The sequence below is a fragment of the Epargyreus clarus genome, unplaced genomic scaffold, assembly GCF_041222505.1.
Source record: "Epargyreus clarus isolate Ecla_fem2 unplaced genomic scaffold, WU_Ecla_fem_2.2 ptg000033l, whole genome shotgun sequence".
Taxonomy (NCBI): domain Eukaryota; kingdom Metazoa; phylum Arthropoda; class Insecta; order Lepidoptera; family Hesperiidae; genus Epargyreus; species Epargyreus clarus.
The window spans coordinates 6,566,273-6,582,146 of NW_027332238.1; the positions used below are offsets into that span (position 1 = coordinate 6,566,273).

The 15,874-nt window shown below is 38.9% G+C and overlaps 1 protein-coding gene across 1 annotated transcript; it reads right to left on the reverse strand.

The window, feature by feature from the left end:
* Positions 1–345: 345 nt before the first annotated feature.
* Positions 346–7,517, reverse strand: LOC140755387 (uncharacterized). Its single transcript, XM_073090582.1, has 6 exons — positions 7,489–7,517; positions 5,482–5,585; positions 3,911–3,998; positions 2,124–2,256; positions 1,649–1,757; positions 346–850 (listed from the first exon to the last, which is right to left on the reverse strand). Exons 1-6 carry the CDS (start codon positions 7,515–7,517, stop codon positions 699–701), a joined length of 615 nt encoding a protein of 204 aa, XP_072946683.1. The 3' UTR covers positions 346–698.
* Between the last annotated feature and the right edge of the window lie 8,357 nt (positions 7,518–15,874).

The following is a 15,874-nucleotide window of genomic DNA, read 5'->3' on the forward strand; positions in this document are numbered from 1 at the left end:
TCACTAATAAATAGCAACAGCACGCTAAGACGATGTATCCAGAGGTATTCCCGGAGCGCTATGACACGGGGCTCTTCAAAAAAGGTGCGAAAAGACCTGACCTTCAAAGCTGGCGATGCTGGCGCCTCCTCTGGCAAATGTTCATAGGCGACGATGACTACTTTCTATCAGGTAGCGTCTGCTTTATCGTTAGGCTCAAATGTAAAAAAAAAACGATCGCAATAGCCTGATAACGAGATAGCATTATTATATAATAATTTCTAGTAATTAACCTAAGTAATATTAAGCAGTTTTTTAGTTAATAAGTTATATCCAAATCGGAAATAACTTTGCTATATTGTGTTCAACGGAATATAAATGACTAATGTAATGCTGGTTACTATAATACACATCCTAAAGTGTAAAATTAAAGGTAAACTTATGAGATTACGTACGTACCTACGTATAGTTTTATACAACTGCTATTAAATAAACGAAGAAACGCATATTATTCAGTTTCAAAGTTTTATCAAATGAAACTCAATGTTCATAAGTTTGAATTATACACAAATGTACAAATAATAAGTACACAAACAATACTGTTTTAAGGAGGTCGTGGTACAAAAAAAATTAATGTTGATACAATATTGAAATAAAATTTTCCTGAACTATGATGTTTTTTAAAAGATGGTAAGCCTGTAGTATACTCCTACCGTCGCTCACGCGTCATAATGTCCAGCGTGGTCGTAGTACCGGCGCGGGTCGTCGGGCGCGTACAGCGAGGCGAGCACGTCGTACGGCGCCGCCGGGGCGCGCGCCATACTGAACAGGGCCTCGGGGTCGCACACGAACTTGTACACGTAGCGCTCGCCTGGGGAAATAGAATTGTGGGTTACAGACAGTGGTGGACTAACGTCGGAGGCCCGGGGCGGAAAGTTGAATGGAGGCCCCCAAAAGTGTAAAAAGTTTATTTGATTTTACAAAATTATATGACAAATGTGTCATAAAATTATTCGCCTGTGATTCGGCGACGGTGAGTGATACATATTTCATGGATTGCTAGGTTCTGACGACCTTATGTTAGCAACTGTGTTTGGAGGCCCCCAGGATCAGAGGCCCGGGGCGGACCGTCCTTTCCGGCTCCTCCCCTTAAGCACCTAGAATACAGAGGTAAAGGGAAAGTCACTATGACTAAATTAATATAATAGAAACTGAAGGAAAGAGGGAAGGAAATTTATTATGCAAACAGTAACAAACAATAGATTAAATAATGGTGAAGATTTAATCCATTGTCTTATTTTTTCAAAGACACATAAAACGTAGACAACATACGATATGTAAGAAAAACGAAAGTAGCAAACAAAAAATCTTATTAAAAAGATATATATGGAACATAAGTAGAAAAAGAAATAGCAGGTAAAAAGTGAAGGAGAAAATCAAATAGCAAATATAATTATAATAATAATAGTATTTAATGTTTTGGCGCACGTGGCGTGTATGTAGGTGCGCCAAGATAAATGTTTGGGAAGAAGGTAAATGATACGACAAGTTCGCAGCGCTGCGAGTGAGCGACAACTTTTATTCGTTTAGGTACAGTATTACAATCGATATGTGCATACTGCACAAATGCGTTAAAAGAAATAAAAAGAAAGAAGGAGACGCTGCTCACCTGCGACCTTTTGCATGATCCCTTTTTCGTAGTAGTATCGTAGTGAACGCGATAACTTGTCATAGTTCATCGCCGGTCGGTTCTTTTGAGCTCCCCAACGGCGGGCCACCTGCAAATAATAATCTCTTAGCACATATTCTTAACTTAATGCTGTTTATGCTTTTTTGTTTATTGTTGGGTACAAACAACACAAAATTGTGAGATATTTTTTTATAACAAAGATGTAGCAAACGTCCACGCATATAGTCCGCCTGATATTAAGTGATTACTGCCGCCATGCAATCAACCCCAGAAAAAAAGCAGATTCCCTTGAGGACCCACAGATGCCCTGCAACCTCTGAGTACTAAGCTGGAACGCCTCGGAAAAGTATGTCTCCCTTTAAACCAGAACACAGAAGCGCTTGACACTAGTGTTATGAGGCAGAAATTGATGTGGCGGTGGTGTCGCCAGGGTCGAATCCCAAAGGTTGCCCACCTCCTCAGGTTCGTGCAGCTTGAACTCGAGCCCTCGTCCGGTCCAGGCCACGCAGCGTGCACCCTCCGCCAGCAGCGCCACCAGGAACTGCCACAGCTGCAGCGCACCGCGCCGCCCACCCGCCGCGCCGCCGCTCGCACCTGACACATAACACCAGGGTTGCTAGCTTTAAAACATCTCGAGTTACTACAATCCTTAAAAAAAAACACAAAAAAATACAACCCACTTCTATGTTACAACAAAGTATAAAAATAATTGAAATAAATGTTGGTTTAGTACATAGTTCTGTAGTCGGCGCCCAATATTTAACAGCGTCCCCAATGTGAGCGCCGACTTCAGAACTTCCTCCTGTTTTAAAGTCGGTTAAAAACAATATTATTGTAATTATACATTGAAACTTCGTACCACGACCTCGTTAAAGTAAGATTGTTTTTATAATATTACTATATATGCAATTTTGTATTATGTCGGTCGAAATTATTAATTCCTTTTTTTGCAGGAAATATAACTTTTGAAGCAAAAAATACAATTTCAGTTGGTTTATACAATGGATAAGCGAAAAATGAATAAGGGTTTAAGTTTGTTCAACTAAGTATGACGGAACACAATCAAAACTGTGGTGCGAAACAGGTGAGATTAGTTTCAATATTTCGTTTCCTCTTGGATAAGGAATAGACAAATTACTCATTCGATGACTTCACTCGGCAGGAAGAAAACAAAACTGTTTTAAGGAGGTCGTGGTACGAAAAAAAAATGTTTATGCAATATTTCAAATAAAACTTGTCTGAACTATAATATTTTTTAAAAGATGGCGGTCGGCCCCTGGATTGCTAAGCTTAACATGAATTGTCGTTTTGGCAAAGGGAGATTACCCGTCGGGCTCGGTCATGCCCGGACAGCGGCCGTGCTTCGAGAATCACAGTCTAAGTAGAATTTGTATATACAAAACATGCAACATGTTTAGAAAATTTCGATAGCGTGATTCAAATACACGTGGCGCCATCTTCTGGCGAGTAGCGGGAAGTTGCCATAGTCGCTTAAAGCTAGCAAAAACTGATTCACTGCGATAAAACAGGTCGTCCAGATCAGAACTAGTATGAAGAAGGAAAAATAGCAAACATAGTGAATGTTTGCTATTGTATTTGTTCAATAACAGATGCCAGCGTAAGCATTTAACTATTTTTATTCTACTGTGGCGAGTTCCCGCAACTTATCAACAGATGGCACCACATACCTGTAAATCACGCTATCAAAAATTTCTCGATACAAATCGAGACCATCGGAACACGGTCGTTCCCCTAGAATTAATTTTATCGCCATCTATTATTATAGGTTGCCGTACTATATTAATATATGGCGAAAAAATGTCATTAATAGTGATCACTAAGGATATCGCTAAGGGATCGCTAAACTGCAACAGAACTGCAAACCAAACGCGCAGTCCGATTGCAGCTCAATTGCAGTCTAACTAACTGATTATTACTCATTTATTACTAGATTAGATTGCAGTTCTATTGCAGTCGTGTCAACTGCATTCAAACTGCACCTGAACTGCAATTTGCGGTTGGATTGCAGTTTAAATGCGGTCCGTCTGTCTAGAGCATAATAATTATAATGCAAAGAATAGCGACGCCTACGTAATAAACTCTAAAAATAGCGTAGCGCATTGACGTTATAACATTATAAACGTTATCGCCGTTATAATGTAGCGTATAACGTACTAAATATAGTGCGACAAATAGCATTAGCAAATAGCTTTTAGCATGCTAGGCTATATAGCAGATTACGAACCGGCGTGTGTTGTGGAAACCAGCTGGTGTGGTGAACAGGCTTCCGTTCGGGATGAGGTTGAAGTGGAACACAGCGAACTGCTCACTGGAATGATTAGAACATGTTAAATTACATTGTATAATGTAATTGCAGCAAAAACGTGTTGTTAACGTATTGTTATACGCTAAACAAACTAGCTGACCCGGCAAACGTTGTGTTGCCATATAAATAAAAAAATGTTAAGGTGAACAACCCTTATCACTTAGGGGTATGAAAAAAAAATAGTAGCCGATTCTCAGACCTACTGAATACGCATATAAAATTTGGTGAAAATCGGTAAGACTGTTTCGGAGGAGTACGTTAACTAACGTTGTGACATACATAAAATGGAAATATTTGTACCTGGCATTGGAATGACAGTGGTGCCATCTGTCGAAAATTGGTCTTACCAACTCCCAAATCCTCGTGGGCTCTAGGACAACAACTTTGCTAAAGATCATCACTTGATCAAATACATAGTTTCCGAGTCTATAACTACTTACGAACTAAAAATTAATTAAAAAAACCTTTTTCCACGGACTAAATTGTGAATCTAAACCATTCTCAAGTCCTCTTGAACACACACAACAAATTTCATCAAAATCAGTCCAGTCGTTTAGGAGGAGTTCAGTGACATACACACGCACACAAGAAATATATATATAAAGATTTAAATTTATCTGAAAAATATGTCAACATTATTTTAAAATTTATATAATATATCTTTTATCTTAGAAACTAAAAATGATCCTTTTGGAGTTGGTCTCTGATGTTAATGGGTGACAGTAGCCACTTACCAAGTGAATTGCATAGTTGGTTGCTGGTACTTCAGTAGGTAGATGTAAAGGTGGTAGAACCCTTTGTGGTTCGACTCCAGCGGTACCACACCTACAAGTTTTTCTGCCTATGCATAACGTCAGAGTTAAACGCTGCTACGCTTCTGGTTTGAAGGGTGTCGTAAGGGAGACATACTTTTCCGAGGCGTTCTAGTTTAGTTCTCTAGGGTAGCGGTGCATCTGTGGGAACCTGGTCTTGTCTGGGGTTGATTACAAATGTCTACGGGCAACCCCAGAAAAAAAAAAAATCCTACCTGAGGACTAAGCTGGAACGCCTCGGAAAAGTATATCTCCCTTACATAGATTAGTAAAGATACTTCGCCGTCTTGAAATTGAATGAAGCCACAAACGGCTTACTAGTAAGTTCTTTTTTGAATTCTTGACAAATAAAAACATTTTTAGAGAAAATTTACGAATAAATAACTAATACTGCGTAATTAAAATAATAAATAAATAATTATTTCAAATATTTTAGGGACATTTTAGCACGGAGACGTGGCAAAACTTTTTTTACGCAGCTATTTCAATTCTCAAAACTGGGTACATTTTCTTGTTAGGAGTGAGTAATCTTTACTTATCTATTTTCTCTTACCACACTAAAAACTAGAACACAGCAGCGCTACACTGCTGTTATGGCGGTGTTGCCGGCGGAGTCGAACCGCAAAGGGTTCAACCTTCAAACTACTCCTATATTATAAAGATCCCCAGTTCACCATGTCTGTCGCCCCAGGGCAGATGCTCCACGGAGCTGGACACCGGCTCCTCGCGCGGCTCCTGCTCAGCCACCTCCTCCACGCACTTTGTATATGTTGGACATCTGTAGAACATTCAACACTATTTATAAACGACTAGAAGTACCCGCGGCTTTGCTCGCTTTTTGTTTAATCATAATAAAATATACACTGAATAGTGGAGCTTTCTAATTTTGAAAGAATTTTCAGGATCGGTTCAGTATTTCAGAAGATTAGCCCTTACCAACAAACAAACAAACGATATATTATGAGGTTTATAATATGAGTATAGAATATAGATTGATATAGGTACCGCTATTAAAAACTTAGATAGGTTGTACACGTTCGAAAAGTGGCAGTTGAAATACGGGTTAATTATGTCTCTCTTTTTCGCGCATTCATTTAGACGTGCTGTCCTACTTGCACTCTATACCTTTGTAGTGTGCATTTCTCGCGATGGGTGCCACCAGAAGGCGCCAATTGTTTTGGCAGTGACCTATCTACGTTTTTATTTACGTATATCAATGGTGCAACCCTATTTCGTTTTAAGTGTGGCGTATTCCCGTAACTCGTCAAGAGATGACGCTACTTGTACGTTTTATAAATCACGATATCAAAGTTTTCTTAGCGTTTTATATAAATTAAAGCTTGGAGTTACGACTATTGGACCACGTTTGCTCCTCGTTAATGATTATTTATACAAATAAATAATAGAATAATAGGATTTATTTATAGATAGGAAAGAGATTATATATACAAATGTATTTAAATAGAGCGATTTAGACCGTAGTCCAGCGTGTTGCTCAAATGTGGATTGCTAGACTTCATACAAATTTGATAACATTTTTAAGATGTTATCCGTTGGCGTTTATCAAAGATGTATGCCTGGGATTCGAACCTCAGACCCCCAGATAGAGAGGTGAACTTCCATGAGACTATCACTGGGTTCCGTAGCTACTGTTTCTGTAAATTTTTGGAGTGTTAAGTCTATCATTTTTAGTTGAATCATCATCAAATCATTATTGTCTCACTGCTGGGCACGGGTCTCCTCTTAGAGTGAGAAGGATTAGGCCATACTCCACCGCGCTGGCCAAGTGCATATTAGTAGACTTCACATACCTCACGATGTTTACTCCTTCATCGTTTAAGTCGTAATCGTTTAATTAACTTCTAATACACACAACTTTGGAAAATCAGAGGTGCCTGGGATGTGAACCTCGAACCCCTCGATTGAGGGGCCGAGTTTAATACGTAACCATTAGGCTATCACTGCTTTTTAGTTGAATATCTGTAAACGACTGATCAGTGATAATGTTATCCTTATAGATAAGCACTGCTAATCTTTAATAAATATTGCATTGGCAATTTAAAGCTATATAGAACTAGACGCAATTCTCATAAGGAAATCTAATCATTTGTAAGTAATTTCAAATTTAATTATGTAATACTTTAAGATTGAAGTGGATTTGGTTCCCGAAGTTTTTGATATCCTAACGAATTTACGGAAAAAAGGTGAGTTAGTAAGATATCTACTGTTATTTGAAATTTTGGCAGAACTATTTTTTTTTTTATTTTGGAGTAGCAGACTAGCATGCAGTCCATCTGATGGTAAGTTGCTACTGCCGAATATGGACTTCTCTAATCAACCCCAGATAGGATAAAATCTTACCTGAGGTCAGCCACAGATGCGCCGCTACCCCTGAGGACTATGCTGAACGCCTCGGAGAAGTATGGCTCCCTTACCACACTTTTGAAACCAGATCACGGCAGCGCTTAACAATACTGTTATTAGATAGAAATAAGTGTGTTGGTGGTGCTGCCGGAGTCGAACTAGAAGGGTTCTACCCTGACACGACACCTGTAATCTTAAGATATTCTCTTTTCCAGAACACTGCATCGGTGATGACGAAAGTCGAAAGTCTCATTACGTGCTTACGACAGCTGCGTTGTTACGATTACTCCAACGCTGCTGTAGCAAGGGAGACCCACGTCAATGCTGAAAAAGCCTTCATCCTCATATTTGAGATAGGACAACTAAATATTCAGTATTCTGATAAAGAAAAACAATTTTTAGGATTTCTTTTAGAGAAAACTATTTTACCGTTGGAAATAAATATAGAACACACTGCTTGTTTGTATAGAACGACGCTAGATAACACAATTCTTATCAAAAGATCAGCGATTCAATTCCTTATTGATATATTTGGACAATTCCCCAATAATAGTGATAATGGCAAATTTGTAGACGTACTCAAAAGAAACAAAATCGAAGAAAGTATTGCTATTCTAGATGAGCTCATCAGAGACCTTGCAGACGTTTCAGATTCTGACGAAGGGTCAAAAATAAAGGTTAAGATTACTCATAAAGTTCCTGCGTCTCACACTTGGTGGCGCTCATGATATACACGATCAAATTTCGAAAATAAATATCGAAGAATTTTAGTTTTAAACACAAAATTTTTTTACAAGTAAGATTCAAATATGATATTGGATTCGATACCAATTGTGGGCCACGTAAAAGGTGGGCTTCATTATTTAGCAGGAGATGTTAAAGGTGGTAACAGAGCTATATTTGAAGCCACAAGATCCGCAGCTGTAATGGCCGGTGGAGCGCTGGGAGCAGTGGGTGGTCCTGTGGGGGTAGCGGCTGGCGCTGTCACGGCTGGTATGGTCGCTGACTTACTGTCTTCCGTCACCGCTGATTGTCCACAAGGAGTCTTAGGGGGAGTAATAGGCATTGCTACGGGCATTGCTAACGGAGAGGTCCCTATTGAGTCGACTTTAGAGCTTTCTTTGTGCCTAGCTAGCGACATTGTTGGTGGTATCGGAGGTGCGACTCTAGCCAACGCTACAAAGGAAGTTGGCATAGTAATCGGTAAGAATGTTGGAAAAGAAGTGGTCGAAATCGTAACAAAGACAACCACTACGCATGCACTCGCTCGCGCCTTCACACCACAATCTAGTAAATCAAATCGTAATTACCAGAAAATCGCGAGTAATAGAGAAGATACTAAGAAGTCGAGCAGAAAAACTGACGTTACAAGTGGTTCAGGCTCTGATCCACCGGAGGAAAAACAAAACAAAATAAAGAAAGAGCATTATGACGAAACCGATACACATTGGGAGGCGTTTTTCAAAATTTTTGGCGTTATGTCTTTAGATGATATATGTGTGGGAATCTACAATGTACACATTTTTAAAAACTTAGATGACGGACAAAAGAAAAGCTTATATAAGCTAATTAGTCATTTACGAAGACACGGCGGTACATATTTCATGAACATCATCAAAATCGTGAAGCAATTCTTCCATAGATTTCCCGAGAAAAAAATCACATTTCAGAATTTTATCAGCTTAGTCCAGTTTGTGATGACGTATGTTGGTGAGAAACTGGCAGAACGTAATGATAAACTAAAATATGAGACTAGAGATAATGAGAAACCATTTAAAGAGAGACAGAGAGAACTTATGGATGAAATCACAACAGAAATTGTAAACAATGATTCGGAGATATATTACGAAACATATTTTGATCTTTCGTTCAATGTTAGGTATTATTTAGACCGGATCACACCAAGCTTTCGTACAGACATAGCAGCTGTATACCATTATTACAAACATAGATTTATTCCGGAGAGAACAAGTGCACTAACTCTTAAAGAATATTTCGACTTGATTCACTCATCATTGGAGAAGTTAAGGACGCTTCCTCAGTTTGCTGAACTATCAATTTTGAGGAGAGAGATGGTTTATGAGAGGTATATGAAGACATTTGGGCGCAGGATAAGGACAGTCGTCAAAATTCAGGGGGGAACCCTCGAGCTGTCTTCATGCTACTTCCTCACCGTTCATATAGCTGGCGATCAAGATGGTGATGAATATTTAGACGGTAAGAGAATAAGACGGTGGCTCATATTTTTAATGGTGCATAGACGAAAATTTTATTATTTGCTCGCTTTATTTGTGTGTTTCTTATCTTTCTTTATCTATTTTTGATGTTTACGATAACGCGATTAAACAATTTATATGTTTTCTTTCCTTTAATGTACACGTTTAATATAATGTTGATTTATCTGCGACAATCAATAATAATGTAATTGTTTGTAATTCCTTATATTATGTTTCGTGTCGAAGGTTCGAATTCCAATTATGACATCTTAATTTCTGTAATAAAGATTTTAAAGTTATGTGAAGCTAAAAAATAGTAATCATCATCAACACTTTACTGTCCCACTGCTGGCTACGGGTCCCTTCTCACAATAAAAAGGTAATCCTTTTTATTGTGAGAAGCTTTTGGCGTAATGGCCATAGTCCATCGCCATGCTAAGTGCGAATTAGTAGACATCACATACCTTCGAAAACATTTTTTTTAAGATTTCTCAGGTATGCAGGTTTCCTCACAATGTTTTCCTTCACGGTTTAAGCAAGTGATACTTAATTTCTAATAAACACATAAATTTAAAAAATCAGCGGTGTGTGCCTGGGATTTGAACCCCCCAAAAAAGGAATAGGCCATTTTTACGTGGAATCCCTGCATATACGAGTATTCCTTTCAGCCTCGGGGCAGCGGAGAGGATATGCCGGACTCCTACCGGGTAAAACCTCACGGAGTTCCCCTGTACGACCTTTGCCGGGACCACAGGATCGCTAGTAGCACTCGTTCGGAACCTAACATAGCTTAGCCTAACATTAAAAAGTCTTAACTATCAATGAACTTGATAGAATAAATAATCCTATTTATTCTATCAAGTTCATTCTAATTGATGATTCATGCCGTTTACATTGATGATGTCGACTTGTGGTTGAAATTAAAAAAGGTTTATACATTACGTGGTACACGTATATCGAAGGTATCGTACCTGTGCAAATGGTAATGTTCTCTGTAATCCCTCTCCCTATACTCAGCTCTGCTCTCCACATCGCTCTCTCCCTTACACCTGGGGAAACATATTGCGTACGTTTAAATATATTACTAGATGTTCAATTTTTATTTTTAGTATATAGGAGTAGCAGACGAGCATGCCCTACGATGTCCACCTGATGGTAAGTGGCTACTGCCGTCCATGGACATCTGTAACCAACCCCAGATAGGATTAGATATTCCTACCTGAGGTCGGCCGCAGTTGCGCTGCTACTCCTGAGCACTAAGCTGGAACGCCTCGGAAAAGTATGTCTCCCTTACCACACCCTTCAAACCAGAACACAGCAGCGCTTAACATTGCTGTTATAACAAAAATAGGTGTGGCGGTGGTGCCGCCGGAGTCGAACCATAAAGGGTTCTACCACCTTCAAAATTAAAGATTAAAGATTTAAAGATTTAAAGATTTTATTGAAACAGTAAACAATTTTCACAATTTGTACATTCGTAAACAACTGCAATAGTAAGAACTGTGTCGCAGCCGATTACGCCCCCTCTGAACACGAAGGTAGTTTGTTCCAAAATCTATACAATACGGATAATTATAATTTAGGTAAATATTCTATTACATGTACATATTATTTATATCAGAGTAAAATAATACTTTACAAAAATTATTAAGATAGTTACATTATTAACATGTGCTTGTGTGGGTGTGTATGTGTGTGTGCGTGTATGTGTGTATGCGTGTGTGTGTGTGTGTGTGTGTGTGTGTGTGTGTGTGTGTGTGTGTGTGTGTGTGTGTGTGTGTGTGTGTCAACCAGAAATAAGTCTCTCAGACTCATCATAAGACAGGTTTTGTAAATATTTTATAATAGAATTTTTGCATTCCCAATGTGAGAGCGGATAAATATTAATGATTTTATTTATTTTATTATAAACAACAGATGCAAGGTATTCATAATGACGTCTTGCGAGTGCTGTCCGACATCTTTTAAATTCGCAGATCGGACGCGGACGTGAACGACGAGTGGTAGAGGTGGTACCCACAAAAGGTAAACTCCGGTGTTTTCGTAGTATCAATTGACGAATAAACAGTTGTCTTACTGTTAGGACTTTGGCAATTTTATATATTTCAGAGGTAGGGAATAGAATGGGTTTGGCGAACATTACCTTGAGCACAGCCCTTTGAGCTCTCTCTAGTCGGAGAAATTTAGCCTTCCCAGATCCACCCCAGGCCGTTAAACAATATGACAGAATAGATTGTACTAAAGAAAAATAAACTGTTTTTAGAGTTTGCTGATCGACAATAGCTCTCAGGTTTTTAAAAATAAATATCAACTTTCTTACTCTAGCAACAGTTGCCTCTATCTGATCCTTCCAAGTAAGCAAACTATCAATTTGCACTCCAAGATATTTAACAGTGCCAGCTCGGGCTATGGTGGTACAGGAACAGGAGCTGTCATTGGATAAGCATCGATGGGCACGAACACAAAAGGATTGGTTTGGCAAGAATGAAGCATTGATAGCGAAGGTGGTGAACTGCGTCTTATCAAGATTGAGAGTTAAAAGGTTTCTGTCTAGCCATTTTATTACAGTTCTCATCGCTGTCTCAGCATAATAGCTTGCTTCTTGCCAATCGGAAGCTTGTATGAGAAGAGCTGTGTCGTCAGCGTATGAGAAAATCGTACATTGATTTAATGCAAGGTTGCACAACTCGTTGACATAAATTAAAAATAAGGTCGGTCCGACCACACTGCCTTGAGGCAAACCGGAGGTGATTGATATTTGTTGACTAGTATATGGATGAATTTTTACTCTCTGTTTACGGTCGCTCAGGTAACTCTTGAGAATTTTGAGAACAAGGCCTCGTATTCCAATGTGCTGTAGCTTATTTACCAGAATAGGGACAGAGACAGTGTCAAATGCCTTAGAGAGGTCTAAGAAGATACCAATAGTCTTGAGCTTACAGTTGTGATTAGACACAATTGTGTCTATTAATTTTAAGACAGCATCCTCTGTAGATTTTCCACGACGAAAGCCGAATTGATTTTTAGAAAGTATAGCAAAAGTATCAAGGTATTTTATCAGTCTGCTGTTTAGGATTTTCTCTAATAACTTGGATAGTGTTGTCAAAACGGAAATTGGTCTGTAGTTATTGACGCTGTCTCTGTCTCCACTCTTGTAGATTGGATGTACAAGAGCCTCTTTAAACACAGCGGGAAAAATTCCGGTGGAAAAACAAAGGTTAAAAACATGAGTTATAACCGGGACTAGTTGTTGGCGGCTTGCTTTTAATAAAGACGCCGGGATGTTGTCCCAACCAACGGCGCAGTTTTTAAGTCCTAGGATGTAACGCTCTACTTCATCATTGTCAGTTTCAATTAAACCCATAGAATTAACTACCGAATTACTTGAATGGGTTGGGAGACAATCGCTCTCGTGAGAGGTCTGGAATTTCGAGGCTAGCTCTCTACCAATACTACTGAAATAATCATTGACTTTGTTTACAGCTATCTCTGGTTCATTATTTACCTGCAGAAGTGCTTGAGCAGAGGTTGACTTGCTGTTGATATTGGTAAGGTTTTTAATCAGCTTCCACGTAGCCTTAGGGTTATTCTTAGCCTTTTGAAATTCTACTCGTTCGTAGGCTTGTTTAACAGTTTTTAATAAATGTCGACAGTGGTTTCTGTAGCGTTTATACGTTATTTTAGACAATTCATTATTAGGATCACTTTTGTAAAGTTTGTGCAATCTATCACGATTTCTAATGCATCGCAAAAGACCCGGTGTCATCCAGGGTTTAATTATTCGCTGTTTACTCGGGATATGTACAGTACGTGAGTGAGTTTTCATAATATTCATGATGGTGTTAACTAATGCATAGGCTGCTATTTCAGCATCAGTCATAGCTAATATAAATGCAAAGTTCATTTTTTCCAACTCATCAACACATGCAACTTCGTCAGTAAGAGTTTTAGTGCTGGCAGCTTTACTCTTTTTGATTATACCGTTGCAGCTTAAAATGACCGGGGCATGATCTGTGATAGAGGAGTCAATTACAAGTGTTACAGCAGGGGACTTCGTTTTTAAGAGAACATGATCAAGACAGTTGTTATTTCTAGTAGGGAAGGTATGAGCAGGTAGCATGGCATGTACAGCAGCGAGGTTCAGGTAAGTATCTGCGTTCGGGTCCCCATTCATCGGTATTATATTAATATTTATATCTCCGATTAACGCAACAGTTTTAAAATTTGAGAGGGATTTAAGTGTGTTATCTAAAGATGCTAGAAAATCTGACACATTCCTAATAGAGGGCGAGCGATAGGTAGCCAGTATAGCTAGTTCATTCCTGAACTTCAGGACAAGGCAGTTAGCATCATTGAAAATCGGTTTAACTACAGTACATGCTAAGTCAGCCCTTACGTAAGCCACAACACCATCATTTTGGTTACTAAAATCACTTTTGTAGGAAATGTAGCCAGGGAGAGTGGGCAAGCAATGACATTTACTGAGCCAGCATTCTGTTAGAACAAGAACATCGAATATTATATTAATTGATTTTAGTAATACTTGTAGCTCACTAAAGTTACAGCCAATGCTTCTTATGTTGAGATGTATTATTGAGAACGAGTCATTTAGTTTTGAAATGTAATCCAAACAATTTTCAGGCGTACAGACAAATGATTGTGAGACGGATATTCCTTCAATATCCTTGTTTATTTCAACTGTACTATTCATCTTGAATTGAGTAGATAACGAGAGTCAAGTGCAATTTTACAGATGGATAATGCAAAACGACAAATGAATTATTGTAACATGATAAATGTAAACGATACAGAGTCTGAAAGTTGAACTGATTATGTATTGGTGAGTATGTGAGTGAGTTATTACACTGTGTTACTGAATGGTGAGTAAATGTGAAGTGAAATGAAATAAAATTAGCATTACATAAAATTAGGAAAATGTGGCTTAACATAATTATGGAACCATTTATAGATAGTCACAAATTACAAGTAGATTTTAAATTTACTAGGTCCTGATCACTCCTAATAGGGATAGCTTTAGAGCCTTCCTTTTTTCGTAGAAAATTCTTACCTTAGCCCTAATTTTAAATCAAAATAAATGAAATACATAAAATTAAATCGAACAAACTTCGAAAATGGAACACTATAGTATTGATTAAAAAATACTTTTCAAATTCAAACGTGAGGATAGAACATTTGTATTGATTGGTGTATATTTGCAAACGCTTGTAGCCGATCCAAAGGAGTGTCAGTTTTCAGGGTTAGGTTAGATTAGAAAAAGGCTGCTGGAGATTAATCACAGAGGGTTCTACCACATTCGCTTGTGACATTCGTCATATACTCACGGGATGTGTGTCTGTGTGTCGTGTGTCCTCGCGTAGAGGGCGTGCGGGTGCGGCGGCAGCGCGGGGGGCGCGGGGGGCGCGTAGTGCGGCAACTCGCGCCGGCCGGGGGGCGGCTCTCTGGGGGACGAGGGCTTAACACTGCACTATCTTTCAGAAACTCGCTAGTATTTTATAACAGTAGCAGACGAGCATGCAGTCCACCTGATGGTAAGTGGTTACTGCCGCCCATGGACAGATGTAGACCATCTGATCGTAAGTGACACCCACAGACAACTATATCGTGGTCGTCAATAAGACTTTAGTATTGGGATACTGCTGGGCACGGGTCTCCTCTCTGAATGAGAAGGATTAGGCCTTAGTCCACCGCGCTGGCGTAGTGAGAATTGGTAGACTTCACACACTTTGAAAACTTTTTTTACAGATTTCTCAGGTTTTCTCACAATATTGTCCTTCATCGTTTAAGCAAGTGATAATTAATTTTAAATACTCACATAACTGAAAAATCAGAGGTGCCTAAGATTTGAACCTCGGACCCTTCGATCAAGAGGCCGAGTTTCTTATCCACTAGGCTATCCCTAACTTTGATGAAAAATATACTTCATTCATTTTTAGGGAGCGATGCGTGCTTACCAAATTGGCGCCAACGAAGAACTGTTTCTTTTACATTCAATCGTATTGCAAATGGCGTTCGCGCCGCTCATTCAGACTTGCGCACGAGAGCTGCGCAACGAGCAGAGAGCGGCGAAATTACCTATATAAAATTGGGACTGTTTGTCCGGCGTACATACATGATTTATTTTATACAGTTAATGAATTATATGACTTATACAATTTTATGTTATTTACGTGTTGCAATTAAATTGTCATTTATATACTATTACAATGTATTGATATTTAAATTTATAGATTTATACAATTAGTAGTTACACTACATCACCCCCTTCCAGAGACTGTCATAGGCGATAATAGCGATAGTGTTCCGGAAATCTAACACTGCGATCTGATCGGGTCTTTTTAACTACATCATCATCAGCTTTTGGTAAGATCTGGTTATTCGTGTATGGTGTAGTCTGTTTAGTATGACTGTCTGGTGACGAATGAATCTTAGAGTATGTGTCTGATGGATGTGTGTTACTGTGTGTCTG